Genomic DNA, 22,386 nt, shown 5'->3' on the forward strand with positions numbered 1-22,386 from the left:
ATTTAAAAATATAATATAGCAATTTACAATATACTGTTTTTGTGTTGTACACATATAAAGAATTTTTTTGCGCATCGTAAATAAAATGTTGCTTTGAACCAATTTAACTTACATATTGGTTATTGGAACTTAATTACTTTTTATTAACGAACATGTATGACTGAATAGGCAAGATAAATAAATTAGGCGTTGCGTAATTTATAGACGATCTCTAATAAGAAAAATTTATTGATAAATATTCAAAAGCTTAGTAGCGTTGATATAATATTACATAAATGTTAAATTAAAACTTAATTTGAAAGTTTGTAAAGGTATTTGTATTAACAGAATAACAGGCGGTTGCAGAGCTGGAAAAGGTTTGTCCAATAATTACGTAACTCAAACTTTCCCAATAAACAAATCAAAAACGATCAAAAGTTTTCCCTCGCAGAGTTTTAAATAAAAAATCAAAATAGCCAATGAAATCTAGGCAAAATTTTAAATATTAAAATATCACCTACTTCTGTTTTTAGAATATATTTTGCGTAGCGTAATTTATGGACAATCATAAAATGAAAATATTCATATATAGCAATCTTTGAAAAGAAAAAGCAGAAAATGAGTTTTGAAGAAATCCGCCCTATTAAAAATTACACCGAATCAATTATGCTAACATTGCTTGATGTCGCACCAATAAAAAAACTGAAAAACGCTTTTCGACAAACAAAAACATGCCGTTATAACAATATCAAACACGTGTCTCACATTCACAACTACTATTTATTAATCTAAAAATTCCAAATGTTTACCATATAAATATATATTACCATTTAATTTTTATGTTACAAAATTAACAATGGTACGATCCCAAATACATTCAAAACGCTATTTAAAATAATGCAGAACAAATATCTTACTAGATATGCAAATAATAATTATATTCATGCTAAAATTCACTTTGAAGCCATTCAAAGTTTTCTTTTTCCAAGTTTTCTATTCCCCAATTATGGGGTATAATGATCATAAGAAGCGACATCAAAACGCTCGCAAAGATAAATAAATTTAAATCAAAACTAAAGGAAAGAATTTTAATTAATCAAAACATGGAAGACTTATTCTAGAGCTATATTTATTTATTGATCTTCAAAATATTATATGGTATATATACGTTTTATCAGCAAAGATTTAAGTTCTTTAAAAAATTCTAATTTTTTATTTCATATTTTCTCATTATGTATAGGGAAAAGGCGCCAATGATGTGATACTTAACTTTGAAGCTTCATTATTCAGTATCCTGAAGACCAAGAACAAAAGTTTTGATATGGATACATTCTTTGTTACATGTAGAACAATAATAACCCTAGGAGTTTTCATCAATTTTATTTTTTTATTAGTTATCTTTATTTTAAAAAAAAGCACAATTATGCCATCATTGGCAACCACTGCTCCTATGATGGCATAGGGGAGGATGGGCCCGGTTAGCATCAAGGGTAACTTGACGATTTCATTTGACCTTGCAGTCTTTCCTCAGAAATGCCAGAAATTACGCGTAATCATCCTAGTTAACCCTTTTGCGCTACACGGCAGCATTGTAAAATTTCGCGCATGCGCATAAGAGATATTGCTTTTTATGCGGTTTTTGAAGCAAAAATTTTTTAGTGAAGTAAAATTTCCTTTTTACTTCGCTAACAAATATGTTGTTTTTATGAAAAAAAAGAAAGATTTTCTCAACTCGTCAATATTGCAATACACCTAACTCGTCAGTATGCCATCAGAGGTAGAAGTCATGATTTTCATTTAAACCAGCTATGTCTGCCTAGTTCAAAAGATAAAATTAAAATACGTATTCCACTAAATACAAAAAACTTGGGTATAAAATGCATGAAAATTTCATTTCTGCACAGTTAATAATAAAATCACAATCTTAAATACTTAAGGGAATTACAATATACAATTACAAAATAAATACTTAAATACTTAAGGAAATTACAATATACAATTACAAAATACAACAGCACATCCAAAAATCGATTTTTGTTGATTATAGAAGCTATATTTGTGCATAAGGGACGTATTTTTACTATAACTAATGTAAAATTAGTATTGGTCTAATCACTTTGCCATCAAAGGAAACAATAGAAAAGCGTAAAAAACTCTAGGATGAAGTGATTAAATTGAGAAAAGAAGGTAAACACGCAATTCTCAAGTTTGATTCTATTTTATGTAGAGATCATAAAAAATAATTTTTTTTTTAACATACAGTGTTCAGAAAGTTCTTCTAGTTTATAATACAATCAAAATGTCTGAAACAAATGATTTTCAATCGTTTAGTTGTAATTTTTCAGAAATGAGACACTTCTCATCTGATGAAAACTTTGATCTAGTTATTAATTATTTCAATGACACTATTACGGATTGTTCATATTACTATCCTAACAGATTAGAAGAATTTTTTTATAAAAATACAAATAATAAAAATACAGGGGATTCAGCCGTATTTACTTCTCTCCGTTAAACTTAACGGAGCTTCTGTCTGAAACTTTATTACAATATTTTTGAGTAAAGAATTTACGAAAACTTTATTTAAATTTGTTTAAATAAAACTTATACTAAAATAAAACATTTATGTTTGAAAAATTATGTTTTTAAAGAATTTCTTTATAAATGCAGTTAAATAGATATTTTTGACTAATGCTTCGTTAAGCTTAACGGAGAGACGAGAATACGGTACCTGAGTAATACTAAGTTTTACAACCGAAATTTATTTTTATCCTATTTACATAAATATTTATCAGTATGGGCAACTACAGTTGATCTCATGTTTTAACTGTATTAATCTGATGTTTTTACTTTATTTATCTTTATTTATGTAATCTTAGCTCTTTACTATATTTACCTCAAGTCTTTACTGTATATGTTTAATCTCATGTCTTTTATTTAGTATGTGAAAAAGTCGAAGTTTTTTTACTGAATTTTTGTAACCTTATGTCTTTACTGTATATATCTCATACCTTTATAGTAAATATCTCATGTTTTTACTGTATTTATCTTATACAATACATATCTCTATTGTATTTATCTCATGTCTTTGCTGTATTTATCTTATGTTTTTACTGTTTTTATGTGAAAAGATAAAGCAACTATAGTTGCTTTAAGAACATCTCAAAAAACTGAAATTCGAAAAATTCTATTTGTAAAGGCGTAGCTATTACACCAGTTCTGCATCTAATTTTCCTGAGATAATAGCAGCGTGCTATCTATTTGTGACCCTTCCGGGTAGAACTGCAACGACTGAAAAAAGTTTTGAATATAACGCCAATAAAATTTTTTTATTGGTTTTATATTCCAATATATTTTATATTGGTATTTTAGAAATTCTTTGGGACAGAAAGGGCTTTTAGACTTATTATTATTGTTTATAGAGGCAAGAAATTTAAAAAAGCTGAAAATCAGTAAAACGTCTTCGAAGACGTTTACTAAATTAATAATGGGTGAAGCTTCAGTTATAGTTAATTTAGTTATGGTTAAATAATTTTGTTAGAAGATAATAAGAAAGAAATGTGTACATTTGATTTGAATTGTTTGGTAAACAATATTTCATCTAGTTACGGTACTAAACAGAACAAAATAATAATATAAAATTGAAATAAACGCGGGAAACTTGCAATAGACTAAATGATGATGTCATTAAGAACCGCTGAAAACCATTTGTTTTTACCACAAAATTTTAATATTATTTCTTTTGAAATAGCGCTTAAAAAAAGTATGGATAGGAAAAATAGAAATAAAATTTCATCAGGAAGTCAATAAAAGTACATGTAATTTATAATAACGCGAAAGAAGTTAATTAGGCAAGTATTATTGTAAAAGATTTAACAAATAATATAAATAAACGTAAACATTAGTTATTGTTGAATAACAATTTATCTCAAATGTAAAGCGCGTAATTTGACTTTTCAAACTTTAAGTTGTATTTGCTTAGTCTTCATAAGAAAAAAAAACTTCAATAAAGATCCATTAAAAATTAAAGAGGGATTGTTTGTATTGGGCATTTCCATTTCTGTGCGTAATTTTTTTTCTCTGTTTTTACAATTAGAAGCTGGGACTTAAAGCAATATACTTACTACTAGCTGACCGGACCCGTAAAAATTTGTAAGTCCATTCCGCATTAACCTTATCTATACTTCTTCGTTATTTGTATATCCTGTCCGGACCAGTAAAATATGGTTTTTTTCCATTTCTATACTTATTTATTCCACACTGATCATTTTTACACTTTCTTTTAATCTACTTCAATATTTTAAGTCAACGGTGAAAAACAAAAATTAGCATACACACCTTTTCCGCAAACGTAGAGCTTATAAGAAGTTAATAAAATTGTTTGTTTTTTTCATACATGGATAACTTCGTTAGCTCAGTGATTTAGTGCTCCGTCAGCGGTTTCGTTTCGCGAGGGTTTAAATCCGCCTCTTAACACAAAAAATGAAAATTTTTTCAACCTAGCCGTATATATTTATAGAAACAAAAAATTTTTGGCAAAAAAGACTTTTAATTATTAAATTTAAGTTTTGAAATTTTTGCTACCTACGATCTTTTTTTTTTGCCTCCAGAGCAGCCTCTTCCGGAATAGCGGATCGGACTTTTTAATTTTTTGTTTATTAAGTTTTTAAGCTTATTAGGACATTTAACTGAGCACATTTAAGAGCATAAGTATCTCTCTCATGACATATGCGCAACAATTTTCTCCCGGTGATTAGGTGTCTTAAACTATTTTTTTTTTTTAAAAAAGTCTCTCCCTGCCATTTTTTATACTATATAATATCTTTATAAATGTTGTGTAAATAATATTTATAGAACTTCGTATGCGTTTTATTTTGTATTTTAAAAAATTAAAAAAAAAAGTTCAAGGCGGTGCACCTGAGAAACTCTGCGAGATAACCACTTCTGGCGCTAAGGCGTATTGTCCAAGAAAATTTTTAAAACTATTTAATAAACAAAAAGCTTTATAAAACGGCAAGTAAGTGATATAAATCAAAATTTTAGGATATATAGCCGAAATGTGTGTTTTAAGTAAAAGTTTCACTGTAAAACTTGATATATGTTTTAACATTACTTAGTTTGAAGTTTACATTAGCTAGATATTTGCAAACACTTTCGTTCACGTTTTCCTATTAAAAAAAAAGGTGCTGCAACTTTTTCTTGCTATTACCTTGGTTGCAATGGCTGCCGTAAATTTCTTATCAAACACTCATGAATAAGTATTGACATGCTGCTTAATATATAATAGCAGCTGTCCGGACCTGAAAAGTACGGGTCTTGGCAAGTCTATTCTATACAGACCGTTTCGATACTTATTTTTTACTTTAATAGTTTTTAGTAGGCGGCAAAAAAATTATACAGATTGTCTACCTTTCAAAGTTACGATTAAAAAATAATTTATAAATAATTAACTTTCAAAAATTTTAAATGCTTTGGTAGTTGTTGCACACACCTCAATTTATCAGGAGTTCAGATATTAGTAGCCAAAGCGGGTGTTCTAAATAATATTTAGAATACCCGATTGAAATGTGTTGGTTAACTACAATTGGTATAAAAAGTTTAAAAAACATTTGCAATTAGACTTAAAAATATGTAAAATAATGCACTTCACATGTCGTATAAGACGGGTCATAGTAATTATATACCGATCATTTCAATACTTATTCTTTTATTAGTCGTTTTATTTCAATAACTTTTAGTAGGTGGCTGAAAATAAAAATCTGTCAAACCTTTGTTTTGAGTTAACGACTAATGTTCAATATTTTATAACTTATTATTGTAAAATTGTAAACTTCTATAAAAATTAAAACAAGTACGAGCTTAATAATTTTTTCCTCATTAAGTTTCTAATAGGTTTTAATAAATTTTTTTCCGGACCATCCGCAATTTATTAGGATCCTCGCCCCGTTAATTAATTCTTCAAAAAATAAGAGTTTGAATCTTTTTTCGTATATTAAAATGTATCTTTAATGTCTGTTAAACGCACAGACTAGTTACCAAAGCACGTCATTTTATAACATACGTATCTCTATTGTGACAGATGCTCAAAAATATTCTACCACTGTTACGACGTCTATACAAAATTCAAGCATCTCTCTCTTTTGTTTGTTATAGTATATTATACCTTTATATATGTTATGTTTATTACATCAATAGAACTTTAAAAATGTTTTATTTTTTATCTTAAAATTGGAAAAAATTAAAAAAAGAAAGAAAAAAAGTTCAAACTTCAGGATTTGAACCCTCGGGTTGTACTTCGGAAGCGCAGCAAGCAAATCAATTTCTGCTGATGCGCAACTAAGAGTAGTTTCGTTTTTCGTTGTTTTCTGAAAATCGGTTTACTCAGACTTAGCTAGTTTTGCAAATGGGCTTCTTATATGTTTTAACATTGCATAATTTGAAGTTTACATAAGTTAGATGTTTGCATACACTTTCGTTCACATTTTTTTTATAAAAAAAGTCTTGCGATTCTTTCATGCGACTGAATTGCGTGTAACGGCTGCCGTGAGTTCTGGGCAAACACGCACGAATGAGTAACGGCAACAGCAGCAGGAGCAGCAGTATTAAATTTGATTTTAAAAAAAAATTATAGAATGATTATGATTATCTTTAAAAATACCTATTATAAAAATTTTTTATCATATTTTAGGCTATATGAATGTTTAAATATGTATGTTTTTATCATTTTATATATACTTTTTTAGTTGAGATGTTGCAATAGGTTGAAAAATATACAATGCAACTTATTAAAAGCTATACTCCAGCTAGAAATATTTTGCAACCTATTAAATGCTATACTCCAGCTAGAAATATTTTGCAACTTATTAAAAGCTATACTCCAGCTAGAAATATTTTGCAACCTATTAAATGCTATACTCCAGCTAGAAATATTTTGCAACTTATTAAATGCTATACTCCAGCTAGAAATATTTTGCAACTTATTAAATGCTATACTCCAGCTAGAAATATTTTGCAACTTATTAAATGCTATACTCCAGCTAGAAATATTTTGCAACTTATTAAATGCTATACTCCAGCTAGAAATATTTTGCAACTTATTAAAAGCTATACTCTAGCTAGAAATATTTGATAACTGCTATTTCTCATTAAAAATAAATTAAACGTGAGTTATAGGAATATAATATTTTACTTGAAATTCTAAAAAGCAATTTATTTTCATAAAAGAACTACGCCAGTGGGCACGGTACGTTTTTATAACGTTTTTTAGACGCTTTTATAAGGTTTAAACCTAATAAAAACGTACTGTGATGAAGTAAACCTAATAAAAACCCACTGGGACATGAAGTAGACGAATTTGCAACTTCCATGCGTGACCATCATAAACTGCGTTTAACTTATTTCTGTGACTCTATGATACATAACACAATCCTGTAACTTTCTGTAAATCTTTACTAATATATAAAATATTATTAATAAAAAAGTAAAATGCTAAACCCTTACATTTTCCGAGGAACTAAATTTTATTAATCTAGTAACTTAAATTTTTATTTTTGTGCTTTCATGATTCCGCTTTAAACCTTATTCTTTGAAAACATTACTAATGTATATCATATTTTGTTAACAAAATATTTACATAGATTATAATTAAATGAAAGTAAATTGGAGGTTGTCAGTTTTATTACTAAGAAATTAATAGACAAAACATATTCGTGTTTCCGTGCGTGATTTTATGGCTTTTGCTAGTCTTGCACGTTCAATTATAATTTAATCATTTTTAAATGCAAGTGCTTAACAAGGTTATTGACCACGTGATTATTGACTGCAGGGATTTGAAGTTCATAAATTTAAAAGTTAATACATGAAAACTAAAAATTTGGGCTGGTAAGTATGAATTTAGGAATAACTAAATTTTTTTTGCCGTAATGCCCTTCGCTTCTCTGATAAAAAAATGAATAAAATAATTTTTTTTTTTAAAGAAATTTTTTTTTTAATTTCAAAAGGCTGAAATCTTATTGAGATGAAAAAATTTATTCAAAGCTATGTCAACGTGGTACTCAAAACAAGCAATATCTTATAAAAATTTTATACAATTAAAATTATTTTATCTTTCTAAACATTTTTTAAAAATGTTTTTTTCGTATTTTTTATATTTTTAAAACATGATTTAAAATATTTTGATTTAAAAATTTCGCTTCTTTTAAGTACCAGGTTAAAATTTTGAAAAAATTTTTTAAATAATATTAGGAACCCGTTAAATATTCAAGGGTCAGTGAAGCCCCTCCAAGAATTTAGTGTTATTTTATAATAAAGAACAAACCTAAGGGTGTATTTTATATTTTAACTTAAGTATGTATGTATGTATGTACGTACGTATGTATGTATGTATATATGTATGTATGTATGTATGTATGTATGTATGTATGTATGTATGTATGTATGTATGTATGTATGTATGTATGTAGGTACATATATATGTATGTATGTATGCATGTATGTATGTATGTATGTATGTATGTATGTATGTATGTATGTATCAAATATATGAATAACCCTAAAATAACAACTACAGGTTTTGCAAATAATTTTTAAAAAATATAAAATAATCTTATGAAATCGAAGCTATTATTTTTAACTCATCTCTACGCAAGCATCGTTTTTTTTTCGTTGATATTTTCTACAAAGTTTAGTTATCACTTTATCGTATGGTTCTAGAGAGCGTAACATTTTTGGAAGCCATTTCCAATTTCGAAGTATATGCGGAAGAAAGTTAGGTTTATTTGATTGAAGTATGTTAACAATAAAGATAAAAGATAAAAGTGATGCAATAGGTACCATCACTCCAATAAACACGGCCTTTCCAGCGATTGAAAGTAAAAATACAAATGTTGGTATGACAAAAAAAAATACTAATATGTAAAAAAATGCAAACCATCGATATTCAGCCGTTGTGTTACCAAGATATTTTGCCATATTAAGCGGAACTTTTCGAAACAATGGAAGAGGATACCATAAAAGTATTCCACTGATGTTGAAAAATAAATGACAAAGTGCAATTTGTAATGCTGGTGCCAAATGATCACTTGGAGATGCTAATGCTGCTAGAATACCAGTTGCTGTTGTACCAACATTGGAACCTAGTGTTAATGGATATACTCTGTCTACTGACAATACACCCAAACCCACTAAAGGTGTTAATGTTGATGTAAATATTGAACTAGATTGTAACAAAAAAGTCATTCCGGCTCCAACTAAAATTGCAAAGTAGCCTGTTAAAAATGAAAATGGTTTGGGAAAATTGGAGTTGAATGTTTTTCTGATGACGTTAGCTATCTGACCACGTAGCAAAGAGTTTAATATTTTAACAATGAAAACAAGACAAAAACACAAAATAACTAAAGCACTAACAAGTAAAATAACGCCAACTAGTGAATCCGACATACCAGTGTTATGAAACAAAAACTTGCAAGGGTTATTTTGTTTTATTTGTGTATTATTTGCTAACTCTGTGCTGTTTTTTACATTTTGTGTTTTGTTTATCATCAAAGTTATTGTATTATTTATCTTTTGTGTGAGATTAAAAATCAACATACGTTTTGTTTCTTTATTGCAATACTTCTTTATTAGGCTTTTTTCCGCAAATGACATATCGCCTTTTGCTAAGCCTTCTATGACGTTTTTATCAAGTTGAATAATTAGGTTAGTAAACGGATCCGTAATTTTGGTTAGTAGCTGCTGATCTAATGATTTATCTGAAGACAAACTAGTTGTACTGATAATTGTTTTTGTTAACCAAAACAAATATCCTGACAATACCTCTACAGGGAGAAGTACAAGTACAGTTATGATATTGAATGCATCGTGAACTGTTGCAGCTGCAAATGCTCGTCGAAACTGATTTTTATCTGAAATTTGACTCAAAGACACGATGGTATTAGTAACAGTAGTTCCAATGTTTGCTCCCATGACAATTGGAATAGCAGGAGAAACTTGAATTACTAAAGTAAAATTAGTTTCGATATAATATATAATACTAAAAGTAAGATAAAATAGAGATAACAACATCTTCATAAATATTAGTTACATGTTAAAGCACAAATTTTACAACTTTTTGAAAATAAAAGGAATAATACTTTTTATTAAATATTTTGTTATCGAGTATTTATTTTTTGAATTTAAGTATTACCTAACCAATTTACTTTTTTCATTAAGTGTAATTTGCAATCATTTTTAGAGTGACAGATAATTATAATATAAAATAATGTAATATAGCATAATATAAAAGATATAAAGTATAAGATATAATATGTAAAATATAATATATAATAACTCCTCTAATAAATACTTTAATATTCCAGAATCATTCATAAATATATTAAATAAATAAACACTTTGTTTTGCACTTTAACAATAAATTTTTAATAACAAATCTGTAATTAATTAAATATCTTAAGATAACTCACAATCGGAGGCAACCATGGTGACAACAATAGAGGTTGTTGTTGAAGAACTTTGTAGAAGAACGGTAGCAACAACACCAATCATCAACCCTGCAACTGGATTGGTTATGATGTTATTAGAGGAAAATGCTTTACCTAAAAATTAAAAAAATTCTCATGAAAAAACATTAAAAACAAAACACATTTTTTTATTGTTTCTACTCCCTTCCTTTAAAATTATTTTTATGATGAGTAAAATCTTGTAACGCTCTTTTGGTAATTATAATCTTGTAACGCCCTTAGGTGAGTAAAATCTTATAACTCCCTTATAGTTGTTTTTACTCTCTCTGGTAAGTCAAACAATCAAGTTTAAGTATGTCAAATTGTTATGTATTACTTAAATATTCAAATATTATTATACTTAATTATGTAATGCTTTTTATTTTTGTAAAAATAAATTGCAATACGACATGATAATGGCTGCACAAGTTCACTTTTATGAAAGGCAAGCTTGTTTAGCCGTTATTATACAAACAAGTTTATTATTCAAACAAATATTCAGATTAGGCCTTTGCAAAATTACTTGGACAAATTAGTTTTATAAAAAATTGTTACTCAGTTATAAGTGTGAATAGAGCAAAAAACGATTTGAATAACATAAGTATTATTTTGAACATCAATAGCAGTGATGTCATAGAGACGGAACGCGGGTACTTTTTTTTATTGGTGGAACGCGACTTGGAAGGTTTGTTGTCGTGTTTAAAAATCATTCTGTGCAGTTCACCTGATTTTGAAAGAGCATTCGGTGCCATGAATCTAATATTAAGCAACACAAGAAATAAACTTCTCATAAAAAAATGTTTCTAATTTATTATTTTTGAAAGTACAAGGACCACCACTTGAACTGTTTAAACCAGAAGAATATGATGACTTGACTAAGGGCTCATCAATCAGCTGAAGATAGCAGAGTAAAAATGTTTAAAAATATTATGAACCACCCTTCATATTATGGGAAATATTATGAACCACCCTTCATATTATGGGAAATATTATGAACCACCCTTCATATTATGGGAAATATTATGAACCACCCTTCATATTATGGGAAATATTGTTTAGGTTAGATTTGAAGATAAAAATATACTACATATATTATAATTATGAACTTTTGTTTTTTCTTTAATTAAATTTATATAAAAATTTGACTTTTCTTTTAATACTTAACTAACACCTAAACAATCATATACAAAGCCCCCGGAAAAAGTGAAGTCACAGTTGATATACTTTTTTACAAAGCGATTTAAAATCAAATAAAAAAAGACCAACTAGAATTATTTTAAATCAAAATGTAAATTCATTCTCTACAGTTTGATATAAGCTAATCCCAATTGCTGTGTTTCTATTTGATTTTAAATTAATTTGTAGAAAAATATATGAACAGTAACACTTCACTTACAAATATATATATATATATATATATATATATATATATATATATATATATATATATATATATATATATATATATATATATATATATATATATATATATATATATATATATATATAATTAACGAGTGTCCAGAAAAAGTGAAGTGTTTTTCTGGACACTGCATGAATTAATATTTTGACCAATAAAAACACAAAAAAAGCAAAAAATGAAAAAAAAAACAGGAAAAAAAAAACAAACAAACAAGGAAATCCAATTGATTAAAAAAATAATTACCTGCTGTTTTCCCTCCAAGAAGTCTAAATCCAGAACTTAAGAAACTCAGTGAACAAATAAACAAATACAAAAGACCAATCAAAGATCCAAGTTTTATAAATGTTTTAGTAACACGCTTGATTTTTTCTTTGTTTTTAAGCCCTTTGAAATAATTTTTATTTGTTTATTTATAAATTTAAAAAAATTATAAAGTGAAATAAAAATATTCAAACCTTTCCATGGCTTGCTATTTATTGGCAAATTATTTGATGCTGCAAATGGATCATTTTCTGTTACATTTTCTAACTCCTCTATTTCCTAAAAAAGTGAAAAACTTTTTAATCAAAGATGACATTTGATGAAAAAATTTGAATACACAAAAACAGGAATTTAGGTCACTTTTTAGATCTCTCACAAGACATTCAAAGTTCGAGTCACAGTTTGACGAGTATCATCAACAATTTTAAAGAAAGCCCTGTGAATGAGGAGTCCCAAAAATTCAAGAGTAAACCCTGTGTATACAGAGTCCCAAAAATTTAAATGTAAGCCCTCTGCATGAGAAGTTCCAAAAATTTAAAAGTAAGGCGTGTATAGGAGAAGTCCCAACAATTTAAAAGTAAGTCTTGTGTATGAGGAGTCCCAACAATTTAAAGTACTTTATCTTAATATTTTAAAGTATTTTAATTAAACAACATATTTCTCATTGTTCAAAAGATGTCTTGTATCTATGAAACTATTATCTACTGATACTTGTCTCTTGTTGAATCTTGTTTGCACAGAACTGCAGTTTGTTTTGTTTCTAAAGAGCTGCGATTGAAGATTGATGATAAAACAATTTTTTGTCAATAGTTAATTTAAAACTATTTATGGTATAATCATTTTACCAACTAACTCTAGAATGTGAACAGCCAAATTATTTAGCAAATCACATATTAGAATAAGGTAGATCACTTATTTTTTTTAATAAGGCTTTTACTACCAAACACAAATATTTGTGCACAAGACTTAAGTCTCTAAAAGGTTAAAACATTTTAGGATTAAATTCCGATTCAGAGTGCTTTTATCTTTGATGAAATGCAAAATTGAGAAAAACTCACTAAAAGAGTAAAAAAGAGTAAAAAATTTGAACAATTACAATAAAATAAACATAAAAATAATAAAATGAAATAAACATAATAACAAAATAAATTAAATAATAAAAAATAATAATAATAATTCAAAAAGTAATTATGCTTACAAACAATTAGGGCAATACCCTAAGTATGTTGGTTTTTTTTTCTAAGATATCTTTTGATTGAAATATCTTTTCTCTTTTGATGAAATTAAAATTAATTTGAACAATTACCAGTGCTTGAAGTGGAGAAAAAAAAGTGATGGGATGGCATCCCGCCACATCTCGCCCCACTTTGAGCACTGACAATTACTATAAAATCTATAAAATTAGCTCTAAAGCGTAACTGAATAGCTCTTAAGTGCATTTGTAACTTGATCAGGATAATTATTTTTTCTTGATATTGTTTTTCCATGAGCAAAAATCAGGATCATTCTGATGGGTAAGGCCGTTATTAGGACACTAGAAAGTTATACAGATTTTCTGATGTCAAGATAAACTAATTTAGACGCTGCTTTGTCTAAATTTTATAGTTTTATTAGTATCAGCGATGTCAAATTTACCAGAAAATTTTTATAATTTAAATTTTGAAAACTTGAATTTTATCAGGTATTAACCTAAAAGCATAACTAAGCTTTTCATCTAATGCACTTTGAAACTTTTATTCATTTCTACTACAGTTGAACGTTGAATTTCCTACAACAGTTGAACATTTAATTTTCTACAACAGTTGAACGTTTGATTTCCTACAACAGTTGAATGTTTAATTTTCTACAACAGTTGAACGTTTAATTTTCTACAACAGTTGAAAGTTTAATTTTCTACTACATTCTTACTACAGTTGAACATTTGATATAAATTAAACTTGACTTTAAACAACCATTACAACTTCAAAATCTCATCAATTATCAATGTTTTTACATCTCACATATCATTTTAATTTTTCAATTTCATCAATTATCATTTTCCCTACTAAAACTAAAGTATCACAGAATAATAATAAATGCGCATAAATTGACTGATATGACCGTAGTCGCAGTGTAGTTACATTCATCGACTGACTTAAATAGGTACAGGAAAAGTAGAGTGTACATAAATTCTTTTTTCCACTCCTATAATTCAATATAAATTTATATAAATTAACAGTGACTAAACGGACAAACAACCACTGAAGATATTTAATCTTTGCTAAATAAGGGAGAAGTGGGACGCGGGAGAAGTAGGACAATCTGAAATCTCTAATAAGGAGTGGTGCCTAAATACTGTTATTTAATGTGCACAATTAAATTTCTTCCCCTCTATTTAGCAGAAATTGCTTTTTTTTCCTGCGTACGCTAGAAGCCTTGAACATTTTTATGTCGATTAAGTGATTTTATCAGTTTCTATTTAACAATTGGTGTTAAAATGTTGTTTTGAATTTTCCCACAAATTTAAGTTAATTTAAAAAGTCAATCCAAATTAAGTTAAATTGGAAATTGAGTACATACATCAACTGAGGGTTTACAATTTAGGCTAGGCACTCTTTGAATATTTTACTAGATTTGAAACTTGAAAAAAGAAATACTGTATGACATAATTGAATACCCCACCTCGCCTGTCACAAATCGTCACAAAGTTGCTAATACTTCCCATCCCCCTATCACGTGACGTAATTTTTGGACGACCTTTTACTACAAAAGCCGTTTTTTTGTGATAAAAATTATGTGATAAAAATTATGTGATAAAAATTGCATTGAATCGCATGCGATTGTTTAGATAAAAATTGACTTACAATAAATCGTTAGCAGACTCTCAAAATCTCAAAAAGACACAAAGACAAAAAAGACGCAGACAAATCAAAATCTCAAAAAACCACATTGCAATTACCTAACTAATTATTGCAATCGTAATCAATTTCTCATTTAAAAATCGCTATCGACATTTTCTCCGCATAATCGCATTGCGGTTACGTCATCGTTTAAATGTTGAGATCAATTAAAGTTTTTAAGTAGTTCGTTCCGAAAGAACTGTTTTTTTCAAAAACAGTTTACTTGTACCACAAACAACTGCAATTGTTGGATAATAAAATCTCTTGGTTTTGTAAGAATGCCCCTGAATGATTGTTATGTTTGTAACAGACAATAAAATATTTTTAAAATGTAGTGTCAAATCCACAGCGAAAATTAAAAAATGATGCAAACGCGTATGCTGGTAATATAAGTACGCCAAAATGTCAGTCAAATTAGCACTAACTTACTAAGAAAAAACTGGCACTAACTTACTAAAAAACTAAAGGCGTAAGTAACTGAGAATATTGATAATATATATGTTTTTTAATAATTATTTTAAAATGTATTTTATTTTATTTGAACAAGCAAATAGTTATTCTCTCTAAAAAGGTGAAAGAAGTTAAATAGTGAGTTTACTAATATGGATTATGCTCAAGTTAAAAGAATTAAAAGCGAAAGGGAAAGGGGTAGGAGTACAAAGGGTCTTTTTTGCATCATTAATACTATGCCTAATCAACATTTTTTATTGCTTATTAATTGTAATTTACATTTTTTTTTTAAATTTTTTCTTGTTCAAATTTAGAAAAAAAGATTGTTAAAGATTCGGAATGGTGGTTTATAAATTTTTAATTAATATATGAAAATGAATTTTAATGAAGGAATCTTTAGTAAAAGGCATTAACTTCAAATTAAAATTTCAGGAAAAAAAAATAACATTGCAAGTCCAAGTCTAGGAAAAATGCACGTGTGCGAACAAAAACGGCTGAGTGGGTAATATTTGCGACAGAATTATCATTATTTTGAACTTTTTCTTACTTAATGATAATATTAATCGAATGAAATAAATTTTGTTAACCAGCATTCATGAACAGACACTTAAAAAAAATTTGTATAAACAAAAAAAAAAAAAAAGTAGAAAAAAAAAAAAATTTTGAATTGAGATTTTACGAAGAAAATCTACTTTTGTGAATTAAAATTTTCTAATAGAACATAAAAGTATATATATATATATATATATATATATATATATATATATATATATATATATATATATATATATATATATATATATATATATATATATATATATATATATATATATATATATATATATATATATATATATATATATATATATATATATATATATATATATATATATATATATATATATATATATATATATATATATATATATATATATATATATATATATATATATATATATATATATATATATATATATATATATATATATATATATATATATATATATATATATATATATATATATATATATATATATATATATATATATATATATATATATATATATATATATATATAATCAAATTAAAATCTCGAATCAATATAATTGTTTTCATTTTTTGTTGTTGTTTTTGCAAAATATATGAGTTTAGAGAACTTAAAAAAGCAGCGTCTCGCTCATCCTTATTGTACATATTCACATATTTACGCAAACCTTTAAAGAGAAAAATAAGAAAAGAGTAAATAAATAAACAAACCTCTGTACTTTTTAACTCTTTAACTTCTTTGATTGTCTCAGTTAACTCGTACTTTGTTGTGCCATTCATAGTTATTGAAAATTAACGACAAATAAAATTATTTAAAAAAAAATATTTCGAAGAAAAACGTTTTTACTTTTCCTTCCACGTCACAACAAAAAGCTGAAAATAAACTACCAAGATTTCTTCAGAAATTGAACATTATAAATTATGCACGTATACTAGTCGTAAATCGCTTCGTGGCAACATTTTAAATTAAAATTTGAACTATTTTGCTTAAAAATCTACTAAGTATAATTTTTACAAACTTCCAGATTTTTAATACATTTTTTTTCCTGTTCGATTGCAAAATATTTTTCCAATTGCGCCATTCATATTAAATAGAATTCTGCGAAGGTGTAATCTTATATAATTATATCTCGAATTTAAAAACGTTATTTTTTAAAAAAAAAAAAAAGTTTTTTCAGGAGGTTTTTTTTGCAAGTTTAAAAAGTATTCGATAAAAAAAAAATTCTTTTGAGTTAATTTTTTAGTTTTATTAAGTTATCATAAATCTGTTTCGCTCGGACAATCTGTTTTCAGCTTTAAATACGATTGTTTCAACAAGTCTTTGTTATTGATGGATAAATTACTCGTTCAAATCAACTATTTATTCGCGTTAAACATTTGTTATGGAGACTGGGAATAATATTAATACGGAATTTTAAGAGCACTTTGTACGTGTTTCTCAGGTGTCTGAAAGCCTTTTTTAACGTTACAAAATATACGGTAAATTTAAGAGGAATGAAACTTAGCATTTTTATTTAACTAAGCTACTAAAAAATGAAAAAGTTATTAAATTATCAAAATGCTTTCATTAATTTTAATAAAATCTTTTAATCGAAAAATACGTAAGAACAACGTGACTTGTAGCGTTTTAGAAAAGAAAAAAAATTATCTTGGATGTCACGAGAATCTAAATAATACGGGGGACAATTGCAATTAATTATCTACAATATTATTGATGTACGTACAGTGCACTAATAAAAAAGGGCGTAGTAAAATATTTAATTCACTTTTCTTTCTGTTTTTCCTTTTTTCTAACATTAAAAAAAAAAAACATATTTGCTATTGACGTAATTTTTTGCACGACAGGAAACTAACATGTCTATGATAAGTTCACTTGCATCTTTTTAATTAATTTAGTTTTATTAAAGGAGTACAAAAAGCATACAGGAAAATGTTGTAAAAATAAAATTGGCGCACAAACCTTAAATTGGTTTTCATTTAACTTTCTTCTCAATCCAACTGTTATTCATTATTATTTTAATAATTTATATGTTAGTTTGACAATTTTCTACAAAAAGTTGCATAAAACTGCTTATGATGACGAGTTGAGTTACATTTTATACCTTTTAAAATATTTTAATAAGATCTAAGTATAAGCGCGTCAGAAATACTCTAAAAACGTTTAAGGAACTGTTAAAACAATACGTGAAACTCTTAGGGGGAGGAGGGAGTATCGGAAAGCGTCACATAGAGGCAGTGACAGATCCAGAATTTTTTGGGTGCAGATGTTGAAACCAAAGCTAAAATAAAAAACAAACAAGAAAAAAAAAATAATAAAAAAGATAAAAAATGAAAAAAAAGCACCCTAAATTGACAAAAGGGCCTCTAAATTTGTAAAAAAAAAAAAAATTTTTAATTCTAGTGGAGGAAGGGGAGGGTGGTTACCACCAAACCCTCTCCCTGGATCCGTCACTGCATTTGGCATAGGTAGTTTGCCACTGTGTGACGTGACAACAAACGTTTTAAATTAAATTATTTATCACTGCGTAATTAAATTAGTTTAAATTGCTTACTTGGAGGTATTTATATATAATACTGATTTCAAGAAAAATGATATGCAACAACTTCACAAACAGCGAACATTTTTTCCCGTTTAACAAAAACTTTTTGTTTTTGTTGAATGATAATAGATTTTTTTAATTTTTGGTCATTTGAAATTACTTTTGCGGCAAAAGCACGCAGTAACGGATCAAGCATTTTTTGGTGTTTCAGCTAACTTCCAGACATGGAGCAAACTCCAAACATTTATATGTTTATACTTATGTTAAATAATGACGCTTTGCAAAAGATTGCGATGATTACAGCCTGAAAATAGCAGAAAAAATTCGGCATGTAACGTTGAGCTATTTGTTGTAAAACCGAATTGAAGAGGATGAGTTTATTTTATCTCTGGACAGATTATTAAAATAAGATATTCTATTAGTTTTGGAAAGATTGGAATGATGGTAATACCACGGTAATTATTTGGATAAGTTAATGATTTTTTATAAGATTTAGCAAGAGTAAGTGATTTAGATATCGATTTTGGGGCCTGACCGTGATTAAAAGTAAAGTTAAAGAATTTTCTTAGCCACTCTGTTATTGCTTAGGTGTTTAACGACATTAAAATTCTACAAATTTCCAAAGTATATAGTATATAATCAAAAGAGAGATCAAGCGGATCTCACCAATCCTCACGGTCTTATTACAGAGCACTGCGGATGAGCATTTGTTTGGAAGTTCACGCCTCCTTTCTAACCGTTGTTGCAAAACTTGCCTAGAGGTGGGGTTTGAACCAAGGATCCTTTGTTTCTGAGGCAAGTGCGCTACCACTTCGCCACGGCAGCTCAATTTTGACTAAAACCTGATTTTTCGCTACAACATGAAATTAAAACATGATTTATCTTTATTGGGAATGTTAATTATATGGTTGAGATAAAACGATGTAATAAATCCTTCTCAGTGAAAGGCTGCTTGATACCGATGAACAATCACCAATCACTAGCAGCGCCGGAGATAATTCAGCTCTATTTCGTAAGAAAAAGAAATGTAAATGAAAACGATGAAACTAATCATTACGAAAAAAATGCACACATATAAAGGTGTGAAATAGAATAATTCCAATTGCAAATGATATTAGTTTTTACAGGAAACCATTTGCTTAAATTGGACAGCAAACCCTTACAAGTGTTGGTCAACAAACGCAAAACATTATCCTAACAGAACATACTAAAATTTTCTTTTTATTTGCAGGTGGCAGTGTAAATACTGAATGGCGATTTTAGGAAGTATGAAATCTCTTCTTATAACTAATACCTACTTTTTGTTTGTTCTCTTTTTTATCTAATTGATAGCATAATTAGCATTTTTTATGCTCTAGCCGGGGCTCTTTAATAAGTCTTTACCATCATATTTACAATGTCATCTATACGATCACATTGTAAATATGATTGTAAAGACTTTGATTTGGAATAAATTGTACAGTTGTCGGAGCGGCCGTTCTCATATTTATTTGCTCCGTTAACATTAAAATGATATGATGTTAAAAATAGAAAGCGAAAATAAATTACTTTATTATTTTTATGACAATTTATTTCTCGAAAATAAATTATTCTTATATTTCGAATAAATCGACTTTTGGTCGATTTTAAAAATGTATTAGCCGACTTTAGAAAATATATTAGTCAATTTAGTCGATAGTCGAATTTTTTAATAATCGTAACAACGCTATTTAAAACACATTAAAGACACAACTTTTTTTTCTTTTAGCAAAAAAGATTTTACATTCGAACTTTTATTTTCTCCAAAATTAATTGACCGGGCGAGGGTCCTAATAAGCTGCGGATGGTCTGAAATAAAATTCAATAAAAACTTAATAAAGAAAAAAAAATTATAAACATGAACCCGTTTTTTTAAATAGAAGTTTAAAATTTTACAATAAGAATTTACAAAATATTGAATATTAATCGTTAACTCAAAACAAAGATTTGTTTGATTTTTATTTTCTACCACTTACAAATTTTTTTTGAAATAAACGAATATATATAAATACTGTCGGTGTGGAATCGACTTACCATGACCCGTATTACACGAATCATGGTAACTTCATTACTCCACATATTTTTAACTCTAATTCAAAATGTTTTTTAATCTTTTTAAACAGATTGTAATTAATTAACACATTTCAAGCGGGTATTCTAAATATTTTTTAGAATACCCGCCTTGGGTACTAATATCCGAATCGCTGATAAATAGCGGCTCGAGCAACGAGCACCGAAGCGTTTTAAATTTATTTAAAAGGAATAATGTTATAAATTATTTTTTTATGCAAAGGTAGATAATAGTTTTTCTACCTCTTACTAAGAAGATTAAAGTAAGGAATAAGTATAGAAATGGTCGGTGTATGATAGACTTACTAAGATCCGTATTTTACGGGTCCGAGCAGCAACTATATATAATTATTATTAAAATGCCATAAGATAAAATAAATAAAGTGATTAAAGTTTCTAGCAATTTCTGCGGCCAGCTTGACGCAAACAAATTACATTCCTCCTTAATCCTTCAGGATAACATCCTTGGTCCTTCAGGATAACGTTTAGGAGGTGTTCATCATTCTTGATTGCTTCGAGGTAGGAGCGCAACGATATTTTGAATCTTACTCTCGGCCGCTGAGCGATCAGCACTCTCTGTATTTGTCACCACATTTTGACTATCATCAAAGTGTTCAACATCTTTTGCCAAATCATAATCACTAACTTCTTTTTTCGTTCTTTTACTTATTTGACCATGCTGTATTACACTTCTTGGTCTGTCGCGCTTCACACGGCGCAGTATTCTGTTCATCCTGCTCCAATACACCTTGAGTAATGGTACTCAGACGCCACTTGTTAACCTTGGGTGGTTTTAGCCAAACGCGTTTTCTATAATGTGAATTTCAAAAAAGCGTAAGCTGTTTAATCTAAGGTAATGATACCCTCTGTAATGAGTTATATCCGTGCCTCGTATTTTCTAATTTCATCTAACTTCTAATTTTTGGTGTGTCCACGCAACACGTACTGATCTATTGATTGACAGGAATCACTTTCTTAAACGATCTTATATAAAAAAAACTTCATCTGTTGCAGACGGAAACTGCAACTCCAAACAAACCATACATTTTGTCACTCATATCTATTCGTTTATTTCCAGAATTGATAGTTTATTTGTCACGGCAACTCCAACACTATTTACAAAGCTATCAAGTTTCAACATTTTTCATGCACCAACTAGGTACTCTTGTTAATAAATCGACTAGATTGTCTTTTGATGATATCAGGTTCAAGTCAACCTCTTAGTTGTAATTGTCAACTAACTCTGGAAACACCTTTAATTTTTGCTGTAATAATAATTGACTTGACAGTTTTGTCTGAAGTTCAAAGTCAAAAGCATCAGAAGTTTAGTAAAAGACCAATATCGAGTCTGTGAGCAATCAAGTTTTTTGAGTTTCCATGCAAAAGCCATATTGATTTCAAGCAAGACGGCGCCCAATTTAGTCATGTTTATACAATTTTCAGATTGGTCTTAACGCAACCATGCTGTCACTTCAACAATGGCTCTACCATTTTGGACAAAAGCTCCTAACGCTTAGGAACTAGCATCCATTCAAATTTTAATTTCGTTGCTTCGTACTTCACATTCTTAGCAAACAAGTACACTTTTCTCTAACTTTTTAGCACTTCCTCCAGCACACACTACACTATTTCATTATGATTTTCACTACCCTATCCACTCGTTAAAGAAATTGCCTTTTGCCTGACGAGGCTTCAAACGACACGCAACCAACTGCAAACCAGCA

At 28.0% G+C, this 22,386-nt stretch overlaps 2 protein-coding genes across 5 annotated transcripts; one reads left to right on the plus strand and one right to left on the minus strand.

Moving 5' to 3' along the window:
- The first annotated feature begins 6,754 nt into the window (after positions 1-6,754).
- On the plus strand, positions 6,755-7,108 carry LOC136080342 (uncharacterized). The gene has a single exon (XM_065796959.1). It carries the CDS (start codon positions 6,755-6,757, stop codon positions 7,106-7,108), a length of 354 nt encoding a protein of 117 aa, XP_065653031.1.
- Positions 7,109-8,549: 1,441 nt separating this feature from the next.
- On the minus strand, positions 8,550-18,083 carry LOC100213333 (sodium-dependent phosphate transport protein 2A). Of its 4 annotated transcripts, none has more exons than XM_065797988.1 (5): positions 16,746-18,083; positions 12,354-12,438; positions 12,142-12,282; positions 10,440-10,571; positions 8,550-9,974 (listed from the first exon to the last, which is right to left on the minus strand). In XM_065797988.1, the coding sequence occupies exons 1-5, from the start codon at positions 16,812-16,814 to the stop codon at positions 8,608-8,610; spliced, it is 1,794 nt and encodes a 597-aa protein (XP_065654060.1). In that variant the 5' UTR covers positions 16,815-18,083; the 3' UTR covers positions 8,550-8,607. The 4 variants fall into 4 exon arrangements, with proteins under 4 accessions (XP_065654060.1, XP_065654063.1, XP_065654062.1 ...); XM_065797991.1 differs by lacking the exon at positions 16,746-18,083 and adding an exon at positions 15,098-15,175; XM_065797990.1 differs by lacking the exon at positions 16,746-18,083 and adding an exon at positions 15,003-15,134.
- Positions 18,084-22,386: the final 4,303 nt, after the last annotated feature.

This window comes from Hydra vulgaris, chromosome 05 (genome assembly GCF_038396675.1).
Source record: "Hydra vulgaris chromosome 05, alternate assembly HydraT2T_AEP".
NCBI classification, from domain to species: Eukaryota; Metazoa; Cnidaria; class Hydrozoa; order Anthoathecata; family Hydridae; genus Hydra; species Hydra vulgaris.